Source organism: Eutrigla gurnardus, assembly GCF_963514095.1.
Source record: "Eutrigla gurnardus genome assembly, chromosome: 9".
Lineage (NCBI taxonomy): Eukaryota > Metazoa > Chordata > Actinopteri > Perciformes > Triglidae > Eutrigla > Eutrigla gurnardus.
Window position 1 is genome coordinate 6,202,125 of NC_139923.1, and position 13,307 is coordinate 6,215,431.

At 45.6% G+C, this 13,307-nt stretch overlaps 3 protein-coding genes across 4 annotated transcripts; 1 reads left to right on the plus strand and 2 right to left on the minus strand.

Moving 5' to 3' along the window:
- The first annotated feature begins 746 nt into the window (after nucleotides 1-746).
- mphosph6 (M-phase phosphoprotein 6) lies at nucleotides 747-4,881 on the plus strand. The gene is made up of 5 exons (XM_084017864.1): nucleotides 747-924; nucleotides 1,399-1,511; nucleotides 2,317-2,407; nucleotides 2,648-2,751; nucleotides 4,526-4,881. Exons 1-5 carry the CDS (start codon nucleotides 880-882, stop codon nucleotides 4,659-4,661), a joined length of 489 nt encoding a protein of 162 aa, XP_083873990.1. The 5' UTR covers nucleotides 747-879; the 3' UTR covers nucleotides 4,662-4,881.
- Nucleotides 4,797-8,633, minus strand: hsd17b2 (hydroxysteroid (17-beta) dehydrogenase 2). Of its 2 annotated transcripts, XM_084017863.1 has the most exons (6): nucleotides 8,334-8,449; nucleotides 7,003-7,739; nucleotides 6,503-6,715; nucleotides 6,164-6,349; nucleotides 5,453-5,590; nucleotides 4,797-5,340 (listed from the first exon to the last, which is right to left on the minus strand). In XM_084017863.1, the coding sequence occupies exons 2-6, from the start codon at nucleotides 7,115-7,117 to the stop codon at nucleotides 5,000-5,002; spliced, it is 993 nt and encodes a 330-aa protein (XP_083873989.1). In that variant the 5' UTR covers nucleotides 7,118-7,739; nucleotides 8,334-8,449; the 3' UTR covers nucleotides 4,797-4,999. The 2 variants fall into 2 exon arrangements, with proteins under 2 accessions (XP_083873989.1, XP_083873988.1); XM_084017862.1 differs by lacking the exon at nucleotides 7,003-7,739 and having other exon boundaries at nucleotides 8,334-8,633.
- A 192-nt stretch (nucleotides 8,634-8,825) lies between these two features.
- LOC311018383 (uncharacterized protein) lies at nucleotides 8,826-13,152 on the minus strand. Its single transcript, XM_084017320.1, has 2 exons — nucleotides 11,111-13,152; nucleotides 8,826-11,021 (listed from the first exon to the last, which is right to left on the minus strand). Exon 1 carries the CDS (start codon nucleotides 13,092-13,094, stop codon nucleotides 11,637-11,639), a length of 1,458 nt encoding a protein of 485 aa, XP_083873446.1. The 5' UTR covers nucleotides 13,095-13,152; the 3' UTR covers nucleotides 8,826-11,021; nucleotides 11,111-11,636.
- Between the last annotated feature and the right edge of the window lie 155 nt (nucleotides 13,153-13,307).

Consider the following 13,307-nt stretch of genomic DNA (forward strand, 5'->3'; position numbering starts at 1 on the left):
AGATCTCTGTTTGCAGATGATGGGGCAGTATGGAAGAGGGGAGGCAACATAGGTCAAGAAATTACAGGAAGGGATAGATCAAGTGGAAAAATGGGGAGCTGAATGGGGTTTTAATTTTCAGTGGAAAAAAGTAAAGTAATGTTCTTCTCAAAAAAGAAAATCAGTGAAAATAAAAAGTTAAACTTATATGGAAGGAATTTAGAAAGAGTAAACAGCATGCAATTCCTAGGATTAAGCTTTGACTCTAGATTAAGTAGGAGAGATGGGATGTTATGGAGATAATAGAACAGAACAGGTAATAATGAGCAGATTAAGAATAGGACATAGTAAACTGAACAGCACACTTAATATAATAGGGAAGAATGCAAATGGTCTGTGTAACTGTGGGGAGAGAGAGACAGTAGAACATGTGGTGATAGCATGTCCTGGATATGAAAGGGAGAGGGAGATGATGACTAGAGGGTTGCAGGGTAGAAGGTAGGAGTGAGGGAAATTAATTTTAACAGTATCATAGAATGTGGAAAATCGAGGGAAGGGAGGAGAATCATCTTGAGATACCTAGTATCAACTGGATTAATTAAAAGGATGTAGAACAGGAAGAACGGGAGAAGTAAATTCCAGCAGATGGCGGTAAATGCAACACTAAGGATGCCGACTGCCATTAAACACCAACGAAGAAGAAGAAGAAGCAGAAGAAGAAGAAGAAGAAGTAGTAGTTGGTCTGCTAGCTCAGTGCTAGCTGGTCAAAGCTGCTCGACATTCTACCGCTTCTGTCTGAGTAAAACAGCAGCTGCGTGTTGAGAAGCCGCTCGCGTGTTGATTAGCTTCACTCTTCCCGTCTTTTGTAGTTTAGTTTGTTCTCTCTGAAACAGTTTAACGATGTCGAACGACGTGAAACTCTCCAAAAACCTCTTGCGCATGAAGGTAAGTGAAGTTAACAAACGGGAGAAGATACGAGTCGTGTGTTAGCTAGCTTTAGCTCTCAGACGTGAACGCCGCCCCAAATGACATTCAGTAATCAGACGACAATGGGTCCCCTGCCTTTTAGAAGGCTCTACACGTGTTGGTGTAAAGTTCGAATTAATTATTAATTCGGCGTGTAAGTAAGTTACCAAATGGCTTTTAATTTTAGCAAAGACAACTAATAACCTGACCCACGCTGGATCTAATGGTGTATGGATGCTACGATATTATAATGACAGATTTGAGTGAGGTTCTGTGGATGCGAAGGAAACTTCCATAACTGCACTGCACGATTAGCATTTAGTTTCGCACTATGTCTACCACCTAACTTGTGTAGCCCAGATTACAAAGTGGTGTATCTTTCCATGTCGTTATCACCCACCAAACACCCCCAAAGACTGTGTATTTGATGTGGGCTCTTGTGTGTCTGCTCAGTTCATGCAGAGAGGTCTGGATGCTGAGACGAAGCTGCAGCTGGAGGAAGAGGAGAAGAGAATCATCAGTGATGAACACTGGTATCTGGACCTGCCAGAGCTTAAAACTAAAGAGTATGTGTCACCGTTTACATGCAAACAGCCTCAGTACTTCACATTCTCAAACTCTACTCCGAAAGTATATGAAGTTTTAGTACACCCAAGTGTAACTGCAGACACACTAATTGTCAGTATACTTCAAGTGTGTGAATTAGAAGTTAACTTGAAGTTTACTATTTTGAACCATCTTCTTTTGTACTAAGTGTATTTAGTGTACTTTCATGTGCTAAAATGAAACAACTGCAAGTGCAGAGTACACTTAAGTTCATGTACTAAGGTGTATATGCTAATATGCATACTTGGTTCATGAAATGTATTGTTTGTGTTATAACAATATTACAATTGTATTGAGTGTCTTGCTAATAAACTGTATAAGCAATATACCATTCATGTATTCTTGTTATAGTAATAGTATGTTCAATTACACTTCTGGCTTATTCCAATTAATTAATTCATTTTGAAAATGAAAATTGAGCATATACTAAAAATATATATATATTGAAAAAATTGACATTGACATAAATACACTTAATAATTGCACTTAACTTTCACTCAAACTGTATTTCTGTATTTATAGAAAGTGTACTATAGTACAATTATTTTAACGTGTTAAAAAGTCTATTCTAATTTCAATATAGAGTGGTTCACTGGTGTCTTTAGCAGTGAAGGAATTTAATTGAGACAAAGTGCAATGTGGTTTTAAAGGGCCATCTCACCCTTACATCCCAGACTATTAGGTATTTAATAATCGTATTACCTGGTGAATGCAGTTTATCTGTATTGTGTCATATAGTGAACATGTTGTCTCTTCGTCTCTCAGGAACTTGATCATAGAGGAGAAGAGTTTTGTTCCCTTCGAAGACCTGAAGTATGGTCGCGTCTCGTTCAAGGGTTTTAATCCAGAAGTCGAGGTCTGTTATCTTTTTATTTTTTTCAGTCACCATTGTTTTAACTCGCTCTTTGATAGATTGGGTTGTTTCCCCACCTCCTTCTGTCTGCGACCACAAAAAGATAAAACTTTTCCAAAAATAAGTTGCAAAATAAAACAACAATTCAGATGAAAGTACTTGGATTAAAATACAAGCGGGACCACATTTAAATAATGCCCTGACTGTTAAATTATAATATCATATTTTTTGCTTTGGTCACAGAAACTGATGCTTTTAATGAATCCGCAAGAGGAAGTGGAAAAACAAGAAGAAGAAGAGATCAGCCGGATGCAAACAGACATCACAGACGAAGAAATGGCTCTCAGGTACAAAGATTTCACAGATTGGTTGCTATTCTTCTCAAAGATTTTATGGATTTGTGGCATTCAATCTGAGAGATTTATTTCAAGATCACAGAAGTCATAACTTGCACAAATGTCATGAATCTGTATCTGTGGTTTATTTATTGGCAAACTGGTAACAACTTCACACGATGCCAAGTAGCCAAATCTGTTTGAAATCTTCAACTAGTTACTATTTTAACAAGCTGACCCAGGTGAAAAATAAAAACACTTTAGTGTAGTTCAAATATACACTTTCAGTAGTATATTGCATATGTAATAACAAAGAAATGCACTATCTGGAAATTGAAAGTACACTAACATGCTTTTAACTATTATCTGATAACATGTTTAAGACACACACACAAGTAATGTTACTACACATTCTAACACAAACAAAGCAAACTTTAATTTCATTAATCAAGTGTGTATATTGGTTCATACAGGACCATGTACATTTTAGCACATAGAAGTACAATGAATACACTTTAAATTGTACTTTTCTACTATTAAAATTCAACTAAAACCTACAGTTAACACATAATGAGATGTTTACTTAAATGTAATGTACATAGTAGAGGTCGACCGATAGTGGATTTTTAAAGGCCGATATAATAACGATAGTTTGGAGCAGGAAAAAGCCGATAGCCGATTAATCGGCCGATACCGAGCCCCCCCCCCCCCAAAAAAATTCAACACTGTTGGAAATTCACAATCTCTGACTTTATTAGCAGCAACTGCTTTACTGAACAGCTAATAAATATCCAAATGTATAAAATCGCAAAGTGAACATCAAACTCAAAGTAATAAATACCAAAATAAATATATAAATCTTTAACTGGATATAAAAGTAATAAATACCGAAATAAATAAATCTGCATAACTGAACATCAGTCTCAATGTAATAAACACCTAAATGGATATACTGAACATCAGTCTATGATTTCATACGAAAAGTTGTGCACAATTGTTCGTATTGAATCATACGAACGCCCAGTATAATCATACGAATGATTGCCAATGGAGCGAATGGTTGAACCGCGACTTTGGGCTTGTTTTTCTGCTACTTTACAGAAAAACAAGCCCAAAAGTCGCGTGTATACTGGGCGTTCGTATGATTCAATACGAAAAAATTAACGGTTCAATCATACGAACCGTTAATGAGAACACGTTGGCATATTGGGACAGGCCCACTGTGTGTGCGTGTGTGTGTGTGTGGTGTGTGGTGGGGGGGGGTTGACATGCGACACCCCCCCCCCCCCGTTTATGCTTGTTGAACAAGTTGGTACTTATTGCCTCCACCAAGGAGGTTATGTCTGTTCACTTTCAACTTGTGAAGGTTTAAATACACTTACAGTAACGCGTGTCGTCGTCTCCACCTCCTTCTCCTCTCTCTGCTGCCGCTGCGCTGCTCACGCTCCGTCTCTCTCTCTCCCCCCCCCTCCCTCCCTCCCCCATGCGCGCTGTGTGTGCAGAGCAGCCCCGCCCCTCAGTGATCAGAGAGACAGAGAGCAGCAGGCCATGGAAGGAGCAGTTCACGGCGCTGCGGGGGGGGGGAAAAAAAAAAACAGCCATCGGCCACTATTGGGGCCATTTTCCGTTAATTACGATAGTTTGTAAAACGTCCTATCGGGGCCGATTAATCCGCCAAACCGATGAATCGGTCGACCTCTAGTACATAGTATATTTATTTTTCACCAGGGGAGCGGCTGAGCTTCATGTGCAGGAGGATTTAAATGTTTTGTTTCTTCGTCTTCAGGTACGAGAGTTTAGTCCAAAGCATGCAGAAGAAGTTTGCAAAGAAGCGTGAGAGAGCCGCGACGGAAGAGGACGATGTCAACCACAACGTCGTAGAAACCAACACAAAGAGAGTCTTTCTAAAACCTCAGGACTGAACCAAACACGTCATGGACTTTATTTTTTATTTTTTATTTTTACATCCGCGTTTGCAGAAACGAGAGTCAGTGAACAGAATGTACAGTATTTTATTTTAAGGCTGAGTGGATGTTATACATCCTGTTTTTAAAAAGAAAAGAAAGAAAGATGCAACTAGAGAGTTATGAACATCCAGTGTTTTTACAGTCTGTGTTGCATTAAATTCATCATAACTCAGTGTGTTCATGCGTTGTGTATGTCTTGATTTCTTCGAATAGCTTTGAAAGGAATAGTTCACGTTTTGGGTCTTCTGTTTCTCTCTCTGTTTGCTTTTAAACAAAAGTTCCCCCCATGAGACTCACTTCTTGTTGAGCCCTGCTGGTTTACAGTCGGTAAGATTAGTGAGGGTCTTGATGAAGGCGTCGAAGATGGCGGTGGGACAGCAGCGGTAGAGAAATGGGAACAACCATCCCATCTGGCCGGGGGTGTACCGATGTTTGGGATGGACTGACAGCAGAGCATGACACAAGTCGTCCAAAACTGGGGACAGATCCTTTGCACACTGATGGGTCATCTTGGATAGATTGCTGGGGAGTGACGAGATGTATGCATCCCCATAATCCTCTCTGGCATCGGAGGAAACGGCTGCAAGCATCTTGTCTCTGTAGCGTGCGATGTCGCAGCTATTCCCAAAGATATCTGAGAGGAAGACACGGATGGATTGTGATGACAAAATAACTATAATGTAATAATGCATCATTTAAATGTGAATAGCTACTTCCAAAGGGATACATGTATGCATCAGACCTACTTGTTTTGAAGCCTGTAGGTTGAATTAAAGCCACCCTGACGCCCCACTCGGATAACTCCATCCTCATCACTGAAGAGAAATTACCCAGCGCTGCTTTTGAGGCTCCGTAAGCTGCCAACATGGGCATCGGCACCTCACCTGTAGGACACACCAATTAGTGCATCGTTATTACCACATAGAAACGCCGTCACTACACTATTAGTACCACATAGCACAATCACTACACTATTAGTACCACATAGCACTATAACTACACCATTGCTACACTGTTCATAGCACCATCACTACACTATTAATACACCATTAATACACTTGAAATACCACATATATGAAGCGTTATCACAACATTATTAATACCACAAAGTAGCACCATCACTACACTATTAATACACTATTCATACACCATTAATACACTATTAATACCACATAGTAGCACCATCCCTACACTATTAATACACTTTTAATACACTATTAATATACCATTAATACAATATTAATACCCAATAGAAACACCATTGCTAAACTATTAAGACACCTTCAATACAGTATTAACATAAAACACCATCATTACACTAATTGATAGTGTAATACCTTTCATAATACATTTAATACACTTAATACAACATCAAGGCACACCTAATACCTTTAATAATTCCTCGCTCCATCCTTCAGGTGCTTTATAAGTGGACAGCAATCTTCAGAGAGACGTACCTGCCATGCTGGACACGTTGACGATGCGTCCTCTGGACCGCCTCAGCAGAGGGAGGAACACCTGACACATCTTCACAGCAGACAGGAAGTTCACCTCCATGCAGCATCTATATGCTGTGATTGGCTGGAGCTCTGCGTCTGCAGGACACTGAAGGATCCCTGCGTTATTCACCAAACCCCACAGACCTGCAGGGACACGGGACACATGGATCAAGAATTTGTTGTTAATGTCCTGGTCAAACAAATACGGACAAACTGATTGCATTTGTTTGCTCAGTTCTGGGACTCTCAGCATGTTAAATCACTTATTTGTTTATCAGGTGTGTCCAGTCATCTCACCTGCATCAGCCAACTGAGTACAGATGTATCTGTGAGCCGACTCTATCTGGACGCCGTCGGTGACGTCGAGCTGCAGAACATGCAAGTGTTCACACCCTCGTTCTCTCAGCTGCTGAGCTCCAGCTCCGTTTACATCCAGCACACCAGCAAACACCTTCAGACCTGCCTCACTGAGCCGTGTCGCCAGGGCCAGACCAAACCCCGAATCACAACCTTCCAAAAGGAAAGATACAAGATATGTGTTTCTCATTAATCCTCTGTAGCGAATGTTACCGTCTTTAAACTAAACCAAGAATTGTTTATAGGCATTATGTATAGTATTCTATTCCCTTACTGTATTGTTTTCAAAGTCAAGATAAAATAAAAAAATGCCTTTTCAACCCTTTTGGATCACATCAACAGTCATATTGGGCATCTTTTTAATCTTTTTTCTTAATTATGTAACAATAGTACAGTACAATCCGTCCGTTTAGGAAGTACAAGTTGTGAATCAGTCTCACCTGCTTTGATTCCAATGAAAGTGTCAACAGAGAGGAAAAGTAAGACAAGCCCCAAAAACAGAATGGTTTTGATGTGGTGATCACAGATAGTTGCTCTCCTCCTTCCTGACTGCATCTTCTCTAGTTCTATGTTCTGCTAGTTTTCTTGTCACTACTCGTAGCATGAGGCGGAACCTGCAATCCAATCGGGTTTACAGGTTGTCCAGCTCCTCCAGGAGGGCACTTCCATATGTGAGGTCATAGGAAGGTTTGCTGTGAGATACCAGGAGACTAGCCATTACACAAGGAGAGCTGGACAGGATCATAGAAGGGCATCAACCCAGCAGTAGGACCACTATCTGGTCCTTATTGGAGGAGGAACAGGAGGAGCACTGCCAGAGCCCTACAAAATGACCTTCAGCAGGCTACTGGTGTGCATGTTTCTGACCGTGGGTCCTGGGTTCCTCCTGGTGCAGTGGGCTCTGGGTTCCTCCTGATGCAGTGGATCCTGGGTTCCTCCTGGTGCAGTGGGCTCTGGGTTCCTCCTGGTGCAGTGGGCCCTGGTTCCCCCTGGTGAAGTGGGTCCTGGGTTCCTCCTGGTGCAGTGGGTCCTGGGTTCCTCCTGGTCCAGGACAGTGCCCGACTTATAGTGTTTAGGGAGTTCCTGGATGACATACGTATGTCATTGACTCTTTACTGATGCCCTGATCCAGCTGAGATCCCCCAGGACGCCGTCCTCCGACTCTTTAGACCAGACACTGTTGGGGCCTTATATTACTGTTGCTGTCACTTTTTATACATGCATGTAATTAATAGTATGTGATGAGTCAATAATAATATATGATGAACATCAGGTCATCCAAGAGATCCACGTCAGTAATTTTGTGCATCATCAAGGGTGATGTTTTATTTCCTCATCATTAATATAAATTAATCAACATTATCCCTCGAACTTCTTGTTAATGTAAATAATTTAGGTGGTCCAGGCCAGTGAAGTGAAGTCAATCCAGCTGATAGTCATTGAGATATTTCACCTTGAAGGACTGCTTTGTAGTATGTACTTAATAACTCTGATCCACTACATTGATTAAATAACTTTACTTTGCAGATTCAGTTTAATAACAAAAAATGTAATTTTAAACTAATATAAAAACTTCAACCATCAAACTGACGTATTCCTATGAATTAAAACAAAACTTTATTGATGTTTGGGGCAAAATTGACAAGTTCATAAATTATTTATGTTTATAGATTAAACTAGCAGCCTTATCTAGAGTCATTCTAATTAGTATAGTCTTACACTATAATTAGAATCATGTCATATGAGACAAATTGCTGTTGCTGTGTCTCACCTGTGATCAGCACAGCTCTGCTCTGCAGCAGCTCCACTCTCCTCCCAGTCTCACGGATCAGGACCAGGCTGCCGCCGAGGAGGGCCACCCCACAGACAGCCAGAGGACCGATGAGGAACAGAGTGGACCCAACCAGGACCCCGACCAAGGCCCCGAGGGTACCAGGCCGGATCCCAGCACCACAGCCCTCTTTAAGCTTCCACAGCACCGTGACGAAGAAAACGACTGAAGCTACCACACAGAAACAGGAAGCGATGTCCTCCATCGTCTGACTGCAGGTGTGTGTGTGTGTGTGTGTGTGTGTGTCCTCTCACCTGCTTTATTTGTGTCTCATCCGTCCTGACTGCATTGACCCACCTGCACACAGGTATGTAGGTGTGTTTTCAGAAACCTGTTTCTCAGCTACACATACTTGTCACTGAGTTATCCAGCACATCTCAACCACGAGGACATTCATTTATGAAAAAGAGTCGTACAGTCGTACAGGTGCAGCGTTGGGTCAGGTGGAGAAAGTCTGGACAGGCTAACCACGGTCAGATGGTTGGGAGTTGGACAGAGGACAAGGCAGAGGTTCCATTTTGAGCCACATACAGGCATTTATTGATAGTTCTTTTCCTTTTTTTGCTCTTTTTTCCAGAGTCCAGGTAGTACAGGGGTGTGTGTGTGTGGTTTGATGACGCACACGGGTTACGTTTGCTGGCCAGGAGATAGGAGATGTGTTGTATTTCTCGGGCCAGTAATCCGGAGGCAAATGGTGGCGTTCGAAGGACGCACATGGGTAGCGTTTGCCGGCCAGGAGAAGAGGAGACGTGTGATATTCTCGGGCAAGCGATCTGGAGGCAAAACAGTGGCGTACGGCAACAGGTGAGTTTATATGGCATCCAGAATCAGCTGATCGTCACCAGCTGTGTATTCCGTGCGCTGGGCATAGCAGCGTGATGACACGCAGGTTATTCAGTAAACGAGTGGGGATTTTGCACAGCCGCCCCGGAATTTGTGGCAAATTTCACTCCTGAGGAAGAGCCACGAGGTTCATCCTCCTCCTTCAATTCTGGCAAGGGAATGAGCCTTGCCACGGGCCGGATATAGCTCCTATCTCCCACTCTCACCTCGACTGTCCGGATTCTCCCATCCACCCCAGAGATGACTTTGGTGACTTGTCCAGCCGGCCAGAGCGCACGAGGGGATTGAGGGTCAATGATTAGAACGGTCTGTCCAACAGTCATGTTGGCGGTTTCCCTTCTCCTTTTCCCCCGTGGCTGTAAGCTGGGTAGGTAATCCCGGATGAATCTGGACCAGAAATGGTCGGCGAGAAGTTGACTGTGGCGCCACCTACGGGTGCTAACAAAGCTGGTGGAGGCGAACATTGCCTGAGGGAGTGAGGCGTCACGTCGGCCCATCAGGAGCATGTTCGGGGTGATCGGGTCAGGATCTGCAGGGTCAGCAGATATGTACCCCAGAGGTTTAGAATTTAAGATGCCCTCCACCTCTATAAGCAACGGTCTCAGGAATGGACTGACTGCCCGAGACCACTCGGAGGGACGCCTTGATGGATTTAATCTCCCTCTCCCACACACCACCAAAATGCGAGGCATGGGGAGGATTGAAGTGGAAGGTGATCTGCTGCTCTGCCAGCTGTTGCCTCAAGGCGGGTTCCATCTTCCAGAAGGCATTACAGAGCATCGCCTCACCCCCTCTGAAGTTGGTGCCTCTGTCGGCCAAGATTTCAAAGGGCTTCCCTCTCCGGGATACGAAGCGGCGGAGGGCCATGAGGAAAGCATCTGCATCCATCCTCTCCAGCATGTCCAGGTGGAGGCATCGTGTGGTAAGGCACTTGAAGATTATTCCCCATCGTTTCTCCACTCGGCGACCCAATTTGACCTGGAATGGCCCAAAGCAGTCAATTCCCGTGGACCAGAAGGGTGGCTTAAACAGGCGGAGACGAGCAGATGGGAGGTCGGCCATCTTTGGGATAATTGGCTTGGCTCTCCATTTCACCCGGGAAACTCAGCCTGAGCCTTCTGGACCAGCAGTGTTTCGACTGTGAGACGATGAGACGACGCCATAGCCGCCCCGTCCGAGATCATCTGGGCTGCCGTCGTGATCAGATCCTCCCATCTGCTGTACTGCGAAGCATCTTGGAGGGTGTATTCAGATGCTTCCTGAGTCAGGTAACAGGCAACAGACTTTCTCATCTCCTCCATATCACTCGGGGGTAGAGGAATGGCTGACGAGGGGAAGGCAGGCCACTGAGCCTCAGGGGTCAGCAAGAACGGCGGCCCTTGACTCCATCTCTGAGGTTGTGCGAGTTCTTGCAGGGTCTTCCCCCTGGTGACATCATCAGCTGGATTCCTCTGGCTATCCACGTATCTCCAGTGGTTCACATCCGTGAGGTCTTGTATCTCCGCGATACGTGTTCCTACGAAGACCTTATACCTGCATGACTCCGATTTCAGCCAGGAAAGCACAGTGGTTGAGTCACTCCAGTATACCACCTTCCGGATGGGCAAGGTGAGTTCGGATTGCAGGGTGGATGAGAGCTGAGCTCCAAGGAGGGCAGCAGAAAGTTTGAGGCGGGGCATAGAGATCTGCTTCCTGGTTGCTACCCTGGATTTGGCCAAGACGAAGGAAAGATGGATATTCCCATCTACTGCCTGTGCCCTGAGGTAAGCTACCGCCCCATAGACTCTCACCGATGCATCACAGTAGACATGGAGATCCCATTTGGTGGTCAGGGAATCAGCTGATGCAGGCACATAGCACCGGGGCATCTGGACCTGATGTAGATCTGCCAATTCCTGCTCCCACTGGAGCCATCGATCCATGAGCTCAGGGGGGCCAATGGGGTCATCCCACTCCTGCTTGGTCCTCCATAGGTCCTGGACGATCACCTTAGCCCTCGTGGTGTAGGGTAATATGTAGCCCAATGGATCATATTGGCTGGCCAAGGTCCAATATACAATCCTTAAAGTGGGTACGACAATGGCGGGTTTGGCCCTGTGCCTGTACCCGAGGGTGTCCGGGATACAAGCCCAACAGAGTCCCAAGGCTGGCTCCTGCGGGCCTAACTCCATCTGAGAGAACCACAATTCCGTGCTGGTTGAACAAGCTTCTGGAGGGAGGTGCTGGATTACCTCTCGGGCATTACTTGCCCACTGCCTGATCTCAAATCCACCCTTAGCCAACAGGAGGCGCAACTTCTCCAGCATGTTCTTGGCCGCGGTGTATGACGGCAGGCCCTGGAGGCAGTTATCCACATAGAATGAGTTCTCCACGGAGTCCACCACCTCCGGGTCACTGCCTTCATAGTCCCTGGCCTGGCATCGTAGTGCATAAATGGTGCAGCATGGACTGCAGGTGGCGCCGAAGGGAAGCACTTGCCATTTGTAGGTGGTGGGTTCCCGCTCTTTCTCCAGGTTCCGCCAAATGAATCGAAGGAGGGCCCGGTCCTGTGGCAGGAACCTGATGGAATATGGCGCAGATATCACCACTGATGGCTAGTGAATGTTGTCGGAAGCGGAGCAAAACCCCCAGGAGAGATGGACCCAAGGTGGGTCCAGGGAGTAAGTTATTGTTCAGGCTTTGTCCTCGGAAGATGAACGAGCAATTGAAGACTAGCCTATGCTTCCCACTAGCCTGCTTAATGACGTGGTATGGTAGATACCATGCCTCTGACTGGTGCGGCTTGTTGTCTGAGTCCTCCACCATGGTCACATAACCAGCTTCCAGCAGTTTCTGAATCTCCTTGTGGTGCACCCTGGCCAATTCGGGGTCCCTTGCTAGGCGTCTCTCCGTCCCTCGCAATAAGGGCATCACGGCTTGCTTGGAGACTGAGAGCAAAGGACTATTTGGGGCACATAGCAAGGGAGTCGCATAGCGTGGAATACGATGATCGATGGACACAGTGGCAGTTTGTGTCTGCAAGAGCTCTAGGGCGTACTTGTCGTGCTTGGAGCGAGTTACGTCCTTTATGCTGCGATGGGGATAGGCCTCCAGCTTCCACAGCAGTTCCACGTTCCTGAACAGCTCGGCGTTGGCGCATGGCAGAGGATGGTGGATAGAGGCAGTGAAGAGGAGGGATAGAAGGGGCTCATCGGTTGAAGTTGCGTTAATCGGTCGCTGCACGGCCCAGCCTAAAGCCGTCTGAACTGCCACAGGTCCGCCCCTTGGACCCATTCGGACAGGCTCAGTTGGAACAATCAGTTCTGGGAAATCTGAGCCGATGAGCATGAGGGGGGCTGCTTTAGAGAAGGGCTGAAGGGGCAACTCTCTAAGGTGAGGATACTGCTTCTGAAGAGCCTCCACCGGGCACGAATGTTCAGCCAAGCTAAGGCAGGAAGAAGTGAAAGCATTGTGAATGGAATATCTTATCCCTGGGCGTTCAGCAGGGGATATGGAAAAGGGAATATTCATTCCATGCACAGGGACTATCCGCTGCCGAATCATCCGAAGGTGAAGCACCTCTGGCTCCCCCTGGAGGTGAAGATGCTGTCTAGCAGCGGGTAAGAGGATTGTCCGACTGGAAGCATCGTCGAGCAGGGCAAACGTCTCCAGGCTATAGTTTCCGGCGTGCAGTTTGACCTTTAGAACTTTCAGCAGGACCCTCGGTGATCGGTTAGGCAGGTCTAGGTAGACGGCTTCATCCCGAGGAGATTGAACCATCATGACGGGGGTTGGATCAATGGAATCCGCGCCACTACTATCATGCAGAATAGTCAAATGGAGCTTGCTACACAGGTTGCAGGGTTTCTCAGGGTGCATTCGTCTGATGGATGGCGACGAGCAAATTTATGACATCTGTTGTTATCGGCAATCCACTTTTTTAGCTGGGACGGAGTGAACCTCATCACCGCGGGGCATGAACCGCGGGAATCGGTTCCTGTCTTTAGCCGGGGGCTTCTTATTCCTCCCTGCTTCGGCTGGACGATCCGTAGGCCTAGGCTGAGGACCAGCAGGAACTCTGGGCAGTGGGGA